General features: G+C 37.2%; 1 protein-coding gene across 49 annotated transcripts in view; it reads right to left on the bottom strand.

The window, feature by feature from the left end:
• Positions 1–16,454, bottom strand: part of CLASP2 (cytoplasmic linker associated protein 2) — a 147,972-nt gene that overhangs the window by 6,070 nt on the left and 125,448 nt on the right. For all 49 annotated transcript variants that reach the window (XM_054815216.1, XM_054815224.1, XM_054815241.1 and 46 more), the window contains 7 exons: positions 14,108–14,251; positions 10,018–10,161; positions 9,480–9,586; positions 8,531–8,684; positions 7,573–7,801; positions 2,845–3,038; positions 1,929–2,057 (listed from right to left, as the gene is read on the bottom strand). In XM_054815216.1, the coding sequence (XP_054671191.1) occupies positions 1,929–2,057; positions 2,845–3,038; positions 7,573–7,801; positions 8,531–8,684; positions 9,480–9,586; positions 10,018–10,161; positions 14,108–14,251 (1,101 nt within the window). The remainder of the gene's footprint in view (positions 1–1,928; positions 2,058–2,844; positions 3,039–7,572; positions 7,802–8,530; positions 8,685–9,479; positions 9,587–10,017; positions 10,162–14,107; positions 14,252–16,454) is intronic.

Here is a 16,454-nt window from a genome sequence, read left to right as displayed (position 1 = left end):
GGCCCCTTCAGGTACTGGTAAGCTGCAATTAGATCTCCCCAGAGCCTTCTTTTCTCCAGGCTGAACAACCCCAACTCCCTCAGCCTGTCCTCATAGCAGAGGTGCTCCAGCCCTCTGATCATCATGGCCCTCCTCTGGACTTGCTCCAACAGCTCCATGTCTCTCTTGTACTGGGGCCCCCAGAGCTGGACGCAGTACTCCAGGTGGGGTCTCACTAGAGCAGAGTAGAGGGGCAGGATCACCTCCCTCGACCTGCTGGTCACACCTCTTTTGATGCAGCCCAGGACACGGTTGGCTTTCTGGGCTGCAAGCGCACACTGCCGGCTCATGTTGAGCTTCTCATCAATCAATACCCCCAAGTCCTTCTCCTCGGGGCTGCTTTCAATCCATTCCTCGCCCAGCCTGTAGCTGTACTTGGGATTGCCCTGACCCAAGTGCAGGACCTTGCACTTTGCCTTGTTAAACTTCATGCGCTTCGCATGGACCCACCTCTCCAGCCTGTCAAAGTCCCTCTGGATGGCATCCCCTGCCTCCAGTGTGTCAACCACACCACACAGCTTGGTGTCGTCGGCAAAGTTGCCGAGGGTGCACTCGATCCCACTGTCCATGTCACCGACAAGATGTTAAACAGTGCCGGTCCCAGTACCGACCCCTGAGGAACGCCACTCGTCATGGTTCTCCAGTTGGACATTGAACTGTTGACCATGACTCTTTGAGTGCGACCATCCAGCCAATTCCTTATCCACCGAGTGGTCCATCCATCAAATCCATGTCTCTCCAATTTAGAGACAAGGATGTTGTGCGGGACAGTGTCAAATGCCTTGCACAAGTCCAGGTAGACGATATCAGTTGCCCTTCCCTTATCCACCAATGCTACAACCCCATCATAGAAGGCCACCAAATTTGTCAGGCACGATTTGCCCTTAGTGAAGCCATGTTCGCTGTCACCAATCACCTCCTTGTTTTCCATGTGCCTGAGCACAGTCTCCAGGAGGGTCTGCTCCATAATCTTGCCAGGCACGGAGGTGAGACTGACCGACCTGTAGTTCTCTGGGTCTTCCTTTTTTCCCTTCTTAAAAATAGGGATTATGTTTCCCCTTTTCCAGTTGGTGGGAACTTTGCTGGACTGCCAGGACTTCTCAAATATGATGGAGAGTGGCCTGGCCACTTCATCCGCCAGTTCCCTCAAGACCCGCGGATGCATCTCATCAGGTCATCATTTAATAATAAACCCGGGTTCTTTCCATAACATCAGCGACACTGATGTGAACGGTTTAATATTGGGGTGGTTACTGTATTTCTTTCTTACACCTACATACATTACCCTTTATTGTGTATGCTTGCATCACAAATACTTCTGAGCAAGATTACAGTTATCCTTCTATTTCTGAATCCCCTCACTGTTCGCGGCCACAACCAACTCCTCCCTTTGATACGTTCCTGTGCGTTCTCTCCTAACTGTGTTCAAAGCCATGCTCTTGAATGGTGCAGAGCTGGCTAAAAATGGAAAGGGTTGACAATTCCTTGCCATGTTTATAAAGTCCCACCTCTCAACCATGAACCTTAATGAAATCCAAAAGCTTGTTGTAGAGCTCCAGGACACCTATGTCTGGCTTAAGATGCTATACAAGGAAAAAACCTCCCTTCGTTTATTCCTTGAAGAGCTATAATGACACATCGTTGGTTGCTATGCCCTCTTGGACAGCACCCAAGGCAATTGTTATTAGGGCTGATATTAAGCATTCGATAGCTTATAAACCTGCAGTTCCTTTGTGGTCTTGCATACCTGTGTTAACTAATAACAGCTGAATGCTTGATTGTTAAACAAATTACTTCCTTGGTAAGATTTGACTACTTTCTGAAACATTTTTTGGTCAGTTGTTTCATTTTGTAATAATCTCAAACAAATAGAATAACCGATTACTAACCTCCTTATGAGGATCCTTATGCGCTTCTAATGTCTTCATGATTGTAAGCTCTGCGTAATTCTTAAACCTTGCTGGCTGGTTTCTTAGAATTTCTCTCAGAACTTTCAATGCCAAAGCTCTAATTGCATGCTAAAGATTTAATATTAAAATAAGTTATGTATCTTTAAATAGACACACGTTATAACATTTGTTCAGTAGCTGGAAAAGTCTTTGATAATGGAAAATATCAGATTATGCTCTACATATACATACAGTATGAACCTAGTGTTAATAAATAAAGCTAGGAAAAAAAATCTTCAGTTTCTCACTCTTCTCAATCTTTGTGCAGATAATTCAGGTGACATACCATTAGCAGGTTGCTAATTGAGTTATCTATGGTACCCTGAAGTTAAGTTGCAAACAATTTTACTCTTCACAAGTGCTGATAAAACCTTCAGCATCACATCATGCAAATACATTTTTGAAAACATTTTTACAATTTTTTTTTAATAAAAAACAAATATTAGTGTCTTTTTGATCCTCAGTAATTTCAAAAACATGGCCCTTGTAGAGAACAATTACATAGAATTCAGTCTCTTCACAATGAGTATTACTGTATTTTAGAAATGTATTTTTAAATGCTTTGCCACACTTGATGTTTTGATATTCTAGACTCCACCAGTGGCTATTAACATATAAGCTTTGAATCCCAGTGAAAAATGTTTCATTTAATCTATCATGTGGGAATTGACAAATAAGAATACTCGAGAAGGTAAGTATTACTGATGTCCTTTTCACCGTTTTGTATTTCCACATTTTTTGTTTTTGAACACTAACTGGAATTTGTACCCTTACTACAACCCATACACATTTCAAAGAAACTGAAAGTAAACCATGTGCTTTGTTAACATTCTTAACTGGATTAATCTGAATTTACCTCTTTATCTCCAAGTGTTTCAAGCAGCAAAAGTAATATTGTTTTGAAGTGCTCATCCCAAACACCAAAAGACTCTTCCTGAGTTAACTTCATGAGCTCATACAGGGCAGCCTTTCTTTCCTCAACTCTCTCATTATGGTTTGATAACTCTTTCAGTAACTCCGCAACCAGATCAGAATGGTCCATGGGAGGCTCTGCCAAAAAGGAATACACAAACACAGTTCTCAGATCATCGCAAATAAACATTAGTGCCTGCTGTACAACTGAAGGATATTTTCTAGGACAGCTAGCTGGCTTTCTAGCTTTTATGTTTTCCCCCAAAATTTGTCTGCAAAAATTGCAATTTGGCTACTACGTTTTCAGTGCAGCCAACACTGATGAACCAGCTTACAATGACCAAAACATCCCTGTAATGATATTGCAAAAAAACCCCTGTAAGCTAGTTTACTGCAAGAGTTTTTATGCTTGCAATACACAAAGTGGTAAGTACTCTGCATCATTTTAAATCTGATCTATACGCAAAGTGCCACATTTCCCATATGACCCTTCCATCCAAGATGATCATTTTGTCTTTTCTCTGTTAGTACTACAGAATTGCTTGGATTTCTGTAGGCCATGATTCTGCAGCAATAGCTAGGCTGTTAATACGAAGAGGGAAAAACAAAATATTCAAGAATGGCACTCGGTACAAAACAGCCGAAATAGGAGCAAACCAAGGCCGTTAGTCCCACAGAGATTCCTGAGAGCAGTCATTATGAGACAGCTCTGGATTTTAGTTTTGATTAGAGAGGATTCTGTGATGACAGAAAAACACATTAGGAACATGACCCGTATCTGTAAACACTGAACTGCAAACAGAGAGATCTGCAAACAGCTGAGAAACTTAAAAATGGTCTTAATGAAAATTAAGTATCAAGTTGTTACCTTTAGTCCATCATTATGGCCCATTTAGCCTTTAAGAAAGAAAAGCACTTTTTTTTTTTTCCCCCTGGAAAAAGGTTGAAAGTATTGGCATAAAGTGCAGATGTTCCTGCGTTGTATCTTTCCTAAAATTATTCCATTTATTAACACATGAAATACATTCTCCCTAACAAATTTTATTAGGTCATATACTGAGAAACCACAGCCCTCGAGCATCTTATGTTACTGTATTCAATATTGTAACTTATAAATGCTGTACAAAGCACCTGTACAAAGAATGATAGAATGGTTTGGGTTGGAAAGGACCTCAGAGATCATCTAGTTCCAACCCCCTTGCCATGGGCAGGGACACCCTCCACGAGACCAGGTTGCCCAAAGCCGCACTAAGAAAAAGGAAAAGCTGAATACCATGTATCAAGTATTTTAAAATCACCCATCAGTTACCTTAAAAATCAGACTGGTTTTGTACCCAACATGCCTATTAGCATTCTGTTTTGCATGAATAATCAGGAGCACAAGCACCAGAAAGCAGAAACTTTTTTTCTGCAAGCACTTCTACTGCCTCTGTATTAATGCATGCTTTGCAGACTCTCTAAATGGATCATTAATGTTTGCCTAAAGGACAGACTGAAATTGCATTAGGCAAGTTATTAATTAGTACAGATGAGCAGAATGGACAATCGCTTTTACAGAAGCAAGATCATTACTTTTATTACCAGAACTATTACACTTGTTCTAGCAAACCGTGAGGATTATAGCTGCAGTAAATCCTATTTTGGGAAATGCATATTGACACGTAATTAGCAAAACTATCCATATCTGTTTGAATAAAGTTATTTTCACTGTGGAAGTATCAGAATAAAAGAAGTGGCAACTTGAACGTATGGAAGGAAGGGGTAAAGAGAAGGTAGCAGCCATGTCCATGCAGGAATAAGGGGAGGAAAGAAGCTCCCTTAGTGGAGGAAATAGCTGGAATTACTCCAAAATATGAAGACGACCAAGAGGGATGTGACTTCACAGCCTGTATTTTCCATTCCTCTGTATGACTTAGCACCCTGTGTTTCATTTCCAAACATTTTCCAGATAAGAATGGAGAAGCGTAAAAGAGGTCATATTCAAAGTCTACTCTCAAAATTTCTTTTTCAGAAAGAAAACAAAACACAAATGAGGAGGAGCAGACATAACTCCTTCATTTGAATGAGTTACAATATGCATTGAGATATAAATATTTGATGAGGAACAGCTCTCCTCAAACCAATCAAATAATATCCTTTTGACAGGATAAACAGTATAGGGCTTAAAAGGGAACATGTAGGTACGTCCTGAATTTAGTAAAGATTTTCCTACTGTCACCCATACCATCTTAACACAAGCTACGCAAACATGATGGCCAAAAAAGCCAATGAAGCGGGTGCAAAACTTGATGAATCATTTGCAGGGTGACTCGACTATAAATGGCTTTCTATTAATTGAGGAGCATAAGACCGATGTGCCTGCTCAGGTCTCTGCAGAGCCTCGTTCTGTTTGATCCTTTTGTTAATGCTATCGAAGGAATACAGAGACCACTTATAGAATCTGTAGATGACATCAATTTAAGAGCAACTGCAAACATTCTGGAGAATAGGATAAAATTGAAAATTGTAATGACAAATCAGAGGAATGTTCTGAAAGAAAAAAAAAGATGGTAAGTGTAAGGCAAGATATGGAAGCAGAAATCTTAAGCCCATATACAAAGTGTCAGATAAAAAGGAAGATGTTTACAAAACACAATCCATGGAAGTAAACTGAAATAAATAAGCTGCTTTGAAAAGGAACACTTTTTCAACCAGAGACTGTGGACTGCTTCTACAAGAGTCTGGAAGTGACTTAGAAAGCCAGGTTTCCCTATGCTTTGGATAAAGACCACCTCCCTTAGGGGAGAAAAGAAGCGCTATTGGTTGGAAGATTTAGGCTGCTACTCTGAAACGTTTTTACTATAAGAGAAGCAGAGAAGTCAAATGGCCTTGTGGGGTACACTGTGGCATCTCCTCCACTGGACATTGTCAGCTGTTAGACAAACCATCTGCAGAATATATGTTCATGCCTCAGTGCTGTTGACGGGACTATATGAGTAGCCAAGGTTTTCTCATCTAGCCCCGTATTTCCACATCTTTCTCTCAGTAACTCATGAGAGGACAGCTGGGAGTCCAGTAAAAACAGGACTTTGTGTCATTAACAAGCAGCAATTCTGTGAAGTTTCTGAAAATTAAAGTCTAATGTCCAACGAGCGCTTCAGGTTTACGGGAAAAGCATGCAACTCCTAACTGAGGAATTGCAGGCACAAAGTATTTTGCCAAGTGCATCTTTTTTCACGTAGACTTTTTTAAAATTACCTTAGATGAAATTCCAAAAGTAACACACAAATGACAGAACACACATTGTGTAACTAAAAACTAAGGGCAAACACAGGAATGAATGCAAGTACTTTGTTAAGATCCATTCAAGAGTAGACCTAAATAATGCACTGCACTCCTCTTCCAGCCAGAACAAACTAATACTGGATGGGGATGCTTCACTCCATCCAGTCATGAGTTTTTACAAAACCAGAACATGCTGGTGCAGCACAGATTGCATTAGGTGTAATGCAATATCCAGAAATATGTTGTCAGAAGGTATAAAGAGGCTTATCCCATGGAACAACAGGCTCCCTGTAATACAGAATCTTGATCATAAACTGGCTCTGTACCTGGACGACAAAGGTATTTAACTATTGATATTTACATGACATGATTTGTAAAAAATTTGCTTTCCCCTCTATCTTTTTCAGAAGATAATAATTGGCCATAATATGCCTCTTCACTAAACAGAAGAGAAAACAAAAAGAAATGCACCTTACTTGGATTTGGTTTTAATTTAATGTAAACTTAAAGCCAACTTACAGAATACCTGAATAAAATACCATGTCAGAAAATAGCTTTGGTTTTCAACAGTTTCTGTAACAGATCTTTGCTGGATGACAGAAGCAAAACAGTCAGGAGGGGAAAAATTAATTTGTCCCTCACTATTAAGAAATTTGTTTACTTAAAACCTGATTTTAATCTATAACTGAATATGAAATATCACCAATAGTGATTATGAAAACCACCTACTACTTTTCAAAAAGAATGATAGTAGTGATACTTTAGAACCTTTCCAACATTTAGATACAAAAAATTACCCAAAGATATATTGAGAAATATTAAAAAAAGCTCTAGAAGCCTACAAAACAACAGCCCACATTCCTAGAGTTACATGGGCTAAATGGACCACCTTCCTGGTAAAAGCTAGTTTTGGTTAGGGGTTTTTTTTGTTTTTTGTTGATTTATTTTTTTTAATGTTTAGTCAATAGAAAATGCCAATGTCATGTTTCAAATACAAATATATTACTAGCAAAATACTTAATCTTTCACTTAATTACCAAACTGGCTTGATCCAGTTTTATGTCCTTGCTGTAAATCTTTTTCTCCCTTTAAATTTCAATCATAAAGCAATCTGGTAAGTAAATTTATACTGACAATACTGCTTAGGATGTGCTACCAGAAGCATACAACATAGTTCCGTATTTGTCTCATTTTTACCCTTAATCTCTACAAATACCAAGTAATCCAACAACATCACTAAAAAGGATTACTAAAAAAGAAACTAATTTGAAATACAGCATTTGTAAAAACCTCTCAAAGAAGCGGCACTGGTGATACATATATTGCTAATAATAAATTCAGAAACTGAACCATAAGATGGAAAATCTCACCATTTTTCTTCTAGCATAGAATGCAATCTGAAGCTTACCATCAGGAAATTGCTCTGCGTCATCATCAAACATGGCTTCTTTCAAAGCAGATTTATTAAATGAACTGATACCATCAGAATAATTGTATGGGTTATAATCTCGTGAACGTGGTGAAGAGTGAGGAGGCATTGTGTTGAGTAATGATGTTTTGTTATCAAGAGCTGTTCGGCCTGTATCGCTCACACCGCTTCCTGCTCGTAGGTCTACTATTCCAGAAGCACTGCAAATCTGCAGGAAAAGAAATATCATATGAGCATATGAAATACACACTTACACTTTTCAATTAATGACATTACTAATTCATCTATGTAGCAAAAATTTACAAATTTCAGAAAGTTTACACATTTCAAAAATTTCAAACTAGCCTTCAAATAACAAGTCTTAGAAACAGTTCCCTAAACTTTGCCTTCCTTCTCAAAAAAAAAAAAAAAAGGAAAGTTAACATCGCGCAAAAAACTTCATGAACTAGAAATAGCTGTCAGGATTTTATCTCAGAAGTTTGACACTAAGTAGTTAAAACCATGTTTAGGCATAAACATATTTGGCAAGCTCAACAAATGTGAAGAGCCAAAGTTCCACAGAAACAGAAGTTTAAAACATCGCATGTAGCACTAAAAAACCCACAGGTTTCATACGAAATAGAATAAAACCTTTGGAAAAACATTTATTAAGGTGCAGACCTCTCAAAAACTGAACTTCAGCTGTTTTGCAAGATAATCTATTTTTAAATTGCTAACATTTTCAATAAACAAAGCTAGTACTACTTAGAATTAGCATTTAAAATTCCAAAAATGTAGTTAAAAACTAGGAACATATTTTTCTAAAGCTCTGAAGTAATTTAGGAGACATTTTTCAGAAGTTGTAACATATAAACCTACTGAAAAAGATGTGTTATCATCTGTAATAACTCAGTCATTGGCTTGGTTTGCTATCAAGATGCACAGTTTAAATACTCACTGCGTCGCCATCATCTTTTTTGGAATCTCGTTTTACAGGCTCATTCATATCTTCCTGACTACGAAAACTGAAATTCTGAATGGCTTCAGTGACTCCACGAAGAGAGCTGTAAATATCCTCAGAATTCATATTTTCAGTGTCATAGTCAAATGCACTGCAGGCCACAGAGAAAGACGTAAGGAATTAAGATGGATTTATTTTGTGACCCCGTATTTTTAAATAACATTAGCAGTTAACTACAGACACTCAAGAAATATTAATAAAATTATTAATGAAGAAAGCTGGCTCTCCACATAACAAAACTGTACTATTGTACATCTTAGTAAGTGTACTGTCACTGGCAGAGAAAGCACTGGGAGTAGCCAGCTAAGGGAAGGGCTGCATTATGTAGCAGCATCTGCCTGAAGAAACAAAAGTCTTTTGATCTGTTTTACTCTTATAAACAACTGGGTTTTTTACACCATTCGCTTTCTGAAAAAAGTTCCAAAGTAAGGAGGATTGATAAAATCAATAGTTTTCACAGTAAGTTGATTCCTAAAAGCAGAATTACAAAACCCACTTTGCTGGCAACATTGGTACCACAAAATAAAGGCCACAATGTTTATGTACTACTACTTTTTCAGTCTCCCCCTTATTAAGTCTGGTTTGATGATCTTGCTGACCTATTCTAACATTTCCTAGAGACGACCACTTCCATTCCTTCTCTTGCTAATCTATTTGCACTCCAAGGTGCACAGCCCTTTCCCACCTCAGGGCAGCCCTGGCACTTGTCAGACCCTTCAGGGAGGCTAAGCAGTTCACTGTACTGCCATTCCATGGAGGAAGGGGGATTACTTTTCAGCATCTGTCACTTTGTGTGAAATTCACTCCACACTTTCGCTGTCGGGGTTACAATTTTGGAGAACGTGCAATGTAGCCTTAGATGCAGAACTGTACGTTCCTACGTTACCTTGGTGACAAAGTGTTCTGTGATGTATTGGTTGGGGAAGTGAGAGGACTTGACCAACTTGCTGGGGAGCGTGGAGTAGGTCTTGTTAACGGACTTCCCATTGATCCCTGGAGGACGAGAGGTGAGAAGAGATACTCCAGTAGGACTTCAGTTTCCCTTTTAACATATTACTGTATTTATTTTCTAGTGCCCAGAAACATTTAAAGAGTTTCTATGTAATTTCTTGGATTGGCTAACCAATTACTAGCAACTTCAATCAGGTATAACTTTGAAATGAGTAAAGTAACTGATGAACTATTCTTAAAAAGCACATTCAAACTTACTAAGTCACTTGGAGGCAACATAGAAAGTACCATTCTTTGGAGGAAAAAAAAAAGGCATTCCATAAAGAGTGATATCTGCTGCTAAGACTTCTACATAGGATTTGGGTTGTGTCCCTTCCTCTACAAACCTTCTTGCTCTCAAAATAACTACTGAAATGGACTTATGTTCAAAACACCAGTAACTTCAGAAAGAATAGTAAGAGAGGTGCAGATACCTGACCACTGTTGCCTGTATTCCGGAGATGATTATGGAGAAGTTTTGTGGCTCCATCCTGAAATGTTTTTGGTAAAGCACCCAATAGCATTGTAAACTCTGGAGTGTTGAGTTCAAAAAGGGAAATCAGCACTGACTGTGCAGCCTAGAAGAAGACGACACAGATTGAAGACATTAATTTGAGTTTCTAAAGTAATTTCATCAGCAAGAGATGCTACAATGAATGGTAATCACAAAACATGACATAAGTCTTGACAGGCTTGAATAAAAACAATAACAGATATGAACAAAAGCAATTCATATTTGCTGGTAAGCTGGGAGTTCAGATATTGATAAATCCAGGCACACAACAAGCAGCTTACACTTTGCACAATCATTCTAACAAGCAGTCTTTCAGAAACGTGCTCCTGAACACCCCCCCAACTCCAGATCCCTACGTACTAAAAAAAATACCGAAGGAATTTGCAAAATGGCTTTAAAGAGTTTAAGAGAGGAACGGAACACACCAGGCAGGACAAGCCTGCAATTCCTTCTCCCAAGTTCTGCAAGTAGTAATTACAGATGATGGATAATCTACACACTGGCTTGCAGTTATGGCTTTAGAAACTGAAAACAGCAAAACAAAAAACCCCGGACACCCTGATTTGGAATGAGAGAGTCTTGATTCTGAGTTGTGATCGCAGCACTTCTTATTCTTTATAACTTATCCTACAGCCAAACTAGTTAGGTAACCTTCCCCCCTCCTGCCCTGCTTCCTTTATCTTTTTACAAGACAGGCAAACATCATGAGGAATAATTTAGCTGACTACATATTCTAAAGATGAAAGCTGTTAAAAACAGTAAGGTAGCCAGTTATATTATTGGAGTTGACAATTTACTACACCCTCAATTTTAACAGTTCATCTTTAACGTCATCCTCATCCTACACCATGTTTTACTCTACATATCAAAATCAGAGCTCTTTACTGACAAAGCAACACAAGTTACACAACGGTTGGGTTCCCTCTAGTAAAGGAATGTTGACAGGATGACTTAGTAATGTTTGTACAGTTTGATGAATATTCACTAGATAATCTAACAAACCTGCCAACATAGCAACTAGCCTAACACATGCTAGGCTAGAGATCAAGAGCTAGAGATTAAGTTCTCCAGAACCGTTTAATAGTGTCTTTGTAGTACAAAACCCTGATTCTAAGATTAACCAACTATGTCTAGTTTATACAGCTCACCATCAAGGTCTGCCATGCACTGGAGAGAACCAGTGCCTCATGCTAGACAGAATGATAGGCAGATTGCTTAAGCAGCAATATACTTCAAGCAAGCAGTTTAGAAAATTCTTTTAGACATTTATTTCCCTCCTTTTGCTTCCAGAGCAATGAACTGTAGCATTTTTTAATTAAAAGTGGAAAGCCAAGGTATGAGCACACATACCAGCACACATCTTAGTGTGAAGTTTAATGACAAAAATACTAACATGTCAGATTGCCACAAATTATCTTTGCACACTCGTGACTGGCTGTTTTCTTGAACTTTATTCCCTTCTCCCTCTGATAGCCTTCCCTTCAAGTGAACACCCTGAATGTCCTCTACAACCTGTCTTTAATGTTTCTCTTTTCCTGTTATTTCTTATGGTCAGTCTTTTAAGAGAAATTGATACAAAGCAAAACCAAAAGAAATCCTGCAACTGAGCAAGGGCTTGGGAATTACCATTTTCCTTTTTCTCTCCTGTTATCCATGTCTTCACTCCATAACAATAGGTCTATTTAAGCTGCCAATAGAATAACACAATAGACAGTCCAAGGTCCTTTCAGGAAAGAAACAGATACCTTCAAGTCTGCCCAGAATGAAGCCCATCCTAAAGCATCAAGATTGATATTGACTCACAGGAGGTTTCCAACTATGCAATTATCTATTTTTTTCCTCTCTTTCTTGACAAAAGAAAAAAAAAAAAGGCATTTTAGAGTATTTGGAGGTGTTCTCCTCAGCAGAAGTTCTCTCTCTTGAGATTTAAGCCCAGTCATACAGATAACATCTTTAAAAGTCTGCAATAAGGATTAGAAATATTTTGTTTTCTTAGAACTCTAAGAAGAGTCTAAATCTTTTCAGAAGAATTCTAATCTTAAAAGAAATCTAAGTTTTGAAACAGAATTTTACCTTCCAGAAAGAAGTCCCATGTCACTGAACTGTACTAAGAGTGCCCAACTTAAGACTAATACAAGAAAAAGGGATTTTTCATGATACTTAGCACTGGAAGTATTTTTACTAAAAAAAACCCCAACCCCAAAACCATCAATTGCACAGAAATACACGTGGCAAAAACTTTAAATTTAAAGAAATCATACTAAATGCTATAAGCTTATTAAAATAAATAAAATGAAAAAAGCCAGTGACAGCATGCTGTGAAGTCTGTTAAGAGAATGAAACATTTTATATGACCAGAAAAACTTTTTGACTACTTATTGGTGAAATTTATTTTCAAGACTTAAAGGCTTTTGGCAGTTAGCTGCCTCTAACGACTATGTTATGGAAAGAAAAAATAAAAATTCATATAATTAAGGTGTTCCAGATGATAAAACTCACTGGCAATACTTTCCACGATTCAGTTACTTATTGACATAAAAATACTTATTAGAGATATGAACCATCAGATAAGACAGCTTGCCACGTGTCTTAGTACTAAAACTTTACTGATGCAGAAGATAGTGCTGCTTCAATTCCCCTCCTGTTTTATGGTCTTATATATGTCACTAGAACATGGGACTAGGCAAGTAAAGTCCATAGGATATAATCTATTATGCTTTCTCACTTACGTAACTTACTGTTATGTAAGTGAAAGACAGAAACATTATCGCCATTATAAAGTCTTCTATGGTTTTTTTATTCCAGATATCAAGAAGTTGTGAAAATGAATTTATTTCTGTTCACATTACACACTTTGAGACAGCTCCCACTATTTTCTCTCAGTTCTCTCCCACAAAACATCCCTTCTAAAGAAAGGAAGTTTTGGTATTGTTTCCAGAAATGATGAAGTTGCCAAAACTCAAACTGAATTGAAAATAGCAAAGGAAATCTAAACAAATAAGTTGTTCCAACTCTTCAAACTGCAGAAATAAACAGAGAAAAAGGAACAGAAGAGTAAGTTCTCTGTGTCGAAGATGCTTAAACTTATGAGTCATAAAGTAAATATGATTATTTAGTATTCAAAAAGCATTAGCAAGCTGATAATGGCAGCCAAGACAGAATGGCTGGTGACAATCAGAACAACAACAAAACTCTATTCTATCAAACTGCAAACGAAATTAAAATACTCAAATATAATTTGCTTTCTATATTTGGAAAGACTATTTGGAAACTTCTCCCAAAGACTGCATTAGTACATTGCTCATGGTTATTCTGTATCCCTGGTATATCTACGTAGCTCACAAATATTAATTTTCACTTCACAACGGTTATGTGGAAAAGAGAGATTTGCACTGGAACTGCAGCATTACAAGAACAACCCTTTGACACTACCTTCTTAAAGCACAAACTTTCTTTTGTTGAAGGGTCAACAGTTATTTACCTATCTTTTCTTAAACAGAAAGGAGTGACAAAATCCAGCAAGATATTGAACCAAGTCCGCTACCAAACTTACCATTCCTGTTACAAACTTGTAATTAGTATCACAGTGAATGGTCTCTGAAGTAATATTAAAACTGTATAGAAAATGCTGACTGAAGAGATTTTAATACCAGATAGTGCTCGAAAACAAGTTATTCTTTGTATTATTCAAGATAATCTCAACATATTAACACACATAAAAATACAACCTATATGGAGAGTTTCAAGATGTGTCAATTTTAAATTTTTACTTAAATATTCTTAAACGTGTATTTTTTTGCAAAGTTTTACTTTGCAGTTCTGATACTTTATGCAGAAAAATTAGGTGTGCTTGCTGAGAAGGATATAAAAGTATCTTTTCTCTATGAAAGAATAAGTTTGTTTTTAAAGAAAAATACTTTTTTTTTTGTTTAAGCAAGAATTATTAGCTTCTCTGTTTGCCAAGATACTTGGAACATACTGCAGCTCTAAGCAAACATTAACAAACTTACCTTCCTAACATCTGAGCTTTTAGGTTCTGTGGTCCAGGTGATGATTCGAGACACTGCTAACCTAGTTTCACTTGAATTTACAAAATCTCCTGGATCCATCTGTTGCGCAAGAGTCTCTATGTATTTAAGGATGGCAACTTTGACCTGCAAAGAAAAATAGAGTCAAGTAGACAATAAAAATGGCAGATTAGAGTGTTCATTCCCTAAAATAAAGATGATTTTTTTTTCCAATTAAACTAAACATCTTTTCAGCATCGATATAAAACTCTATACAATAAATCAATTTACAAATGGATACAACATTTCAAGAAGGGAGTTACTGCACAGCAATTCAAATTATTAATAGAAATCTTAGATTTCACTAGCAACTAGCAGATAGACAAATTGTTGCATATGCAGAAGTTTATATTTAACCAAAAGAAAACCAAAGTACTCAGAATATTTAAGAATATTCAGGATTTTAAAGAGTTACAGAATTATTATTACTTTTTTCAAGTAATAAAATGAAAAATGAACATCATCTGATGAATAATCATTTCCTCTTAGTTCCTACCATGTAGTTAACACTCAGCATTCTTTTATAAAATAGCAGAGTTCAGCAGTCACTATCTTTGGGGATAAGCCACACAAATCTTCCCATTAAATACTAAAAAGGAATGGAATAGACTTTCTACAAAAGACTTAGAAGGGGTCACAGGCACACTTTTTTTTGGAAGATATTTAGAAGACGGAGACATAGATTTACCAGGAGGATGGAAAAGCTGCTTTACTCTCTTCATTTATCTGAGCATCATTCTCCTACTCCACTAACTCCCTCCACTCCTTATGCAGAACTACTGTTTATACGTCCCAGACTGCAGCCTCTCTCTAGTTTCTGCAAAATTGCACCACTGCACAGCTTTGGGCAAAGGGTATTATGCCTCTATCTCCCTTAGATATTTATCTGCTCAACTCCTGCTGCTCCAGGGATTTGTCACGTAACTTGCCAACAAAAGTGGTGAACACTTATTTAGGCCACCTAGTTGACTTAGCTGCTTTTATTTCCATTAATAATTATAATGAACCAGAAATACCTATGTCCATCATAACCAAAAAGAAAAAAGTTCTGAGTGTATTTTTAATTGTTCATGGCTTGTAGTACAACTGTACTGAGCAAAGCTATCTAGAAATTCCCCTTGGTCATCGAAACTTGCAAGGTATTAAAAGCGCCAGATACACTGACACACACATTAGTGATAGCTGACGCATATGGATTAATAATGAATACTTCATTTTCACAGCATCTGTGAAAGCTCGACTTCTCCAAAGTTATACAACAAGCAACAGCTGGAGGTTTTCATCTCATGCGGATCAATATCAACAAATGCAGTAAACCCCACATTATTTGCCAGATTCTTTCCAAGGAAAAAAAACCCTACAAACATCTCCGCAGCAAAGAAACTTTAGGCTACATGGTTTTCCAAATACAAAGTAATAAAGTTAAAATTTCTAGATTACCAAGTGAAACTGTTACAACAGCACTATGTTTCACTGTTTATGATTTAAATATATATAGTATCACACCTTAAAAAAATTACTGTTAAGAACTGTAACACTTAGAACATCCAGAGGGATTTCTCACAGTGAAAAAATTTTGGAGTACTGTATTTGAGAAAGCAGTATATTTCGTGTTTAAACAACTCCCAGAGTAAATTGCACAGACTTCTGGAAAGATGGAGGGTATCGGGAGACAGAAAAGTACTGAACAGAAGATGAATGGAGAAAGTTAGCACTAATAAAGCTTTTCTCACAGTGAGACAGATACCTGAAGTTAAGTTTGACAGCTATTTTGAAAGAGTATTCTTCATGAATTGCATTTGAGAGAAGAAATTCTGGAAGGGATACCCTTCTATGCTCAAATATAACGCAATAGTATTATTATGGAAAAAAAAAAATTACCCTGAAGTAAATTCCCTAATAGCAACAAATCTACTTACGATGTACTTTTGTCACTATTTCCAGTAAGTATGTACAGAGTTGAGATTTAGAAATAAAAGGTCTAACATAGTCCTCTTCAACAATCCATTTAATCTCTCTGAGAGAGGAGATAAACGATTTTTGACTGCAATGAAAGCAGCTCCAGGAATTCTTACAATTAGTATTTGCTGTTAATCTGAAACCACTGTCTATGAAATTGTTTAATACTGTCTTGACTTTCTTTGTACTCTTCTAGGTTGAATTTATTGTACTTTTGCTGGACTATAAACACTGAGACATTTTCCTGGTAGAGCATGTAACACAAACAGACATTTTGTTTAAGAATAGCACTGCTGTAGTAAATGAGCTGCCATATAGATCAAGCCACAAT

The sequence above is a fragment of the Grus americana genome, chromosome 2 (assembly GCF_028858705.1).
Source record: "Grus americana isolate bGruAme1 chromosome 2, bGruAme1.mat, whole genome shotgun sequence".
Classification (NCBI taxonomy): Eukaryota; Metazoa; Chordata; class Aves; order Gruiformes; family Gruidae; genus Grus; species Grus americana.
This window is presented reverse-complemented; position numbering and strand designations above follow the sequence as displayed.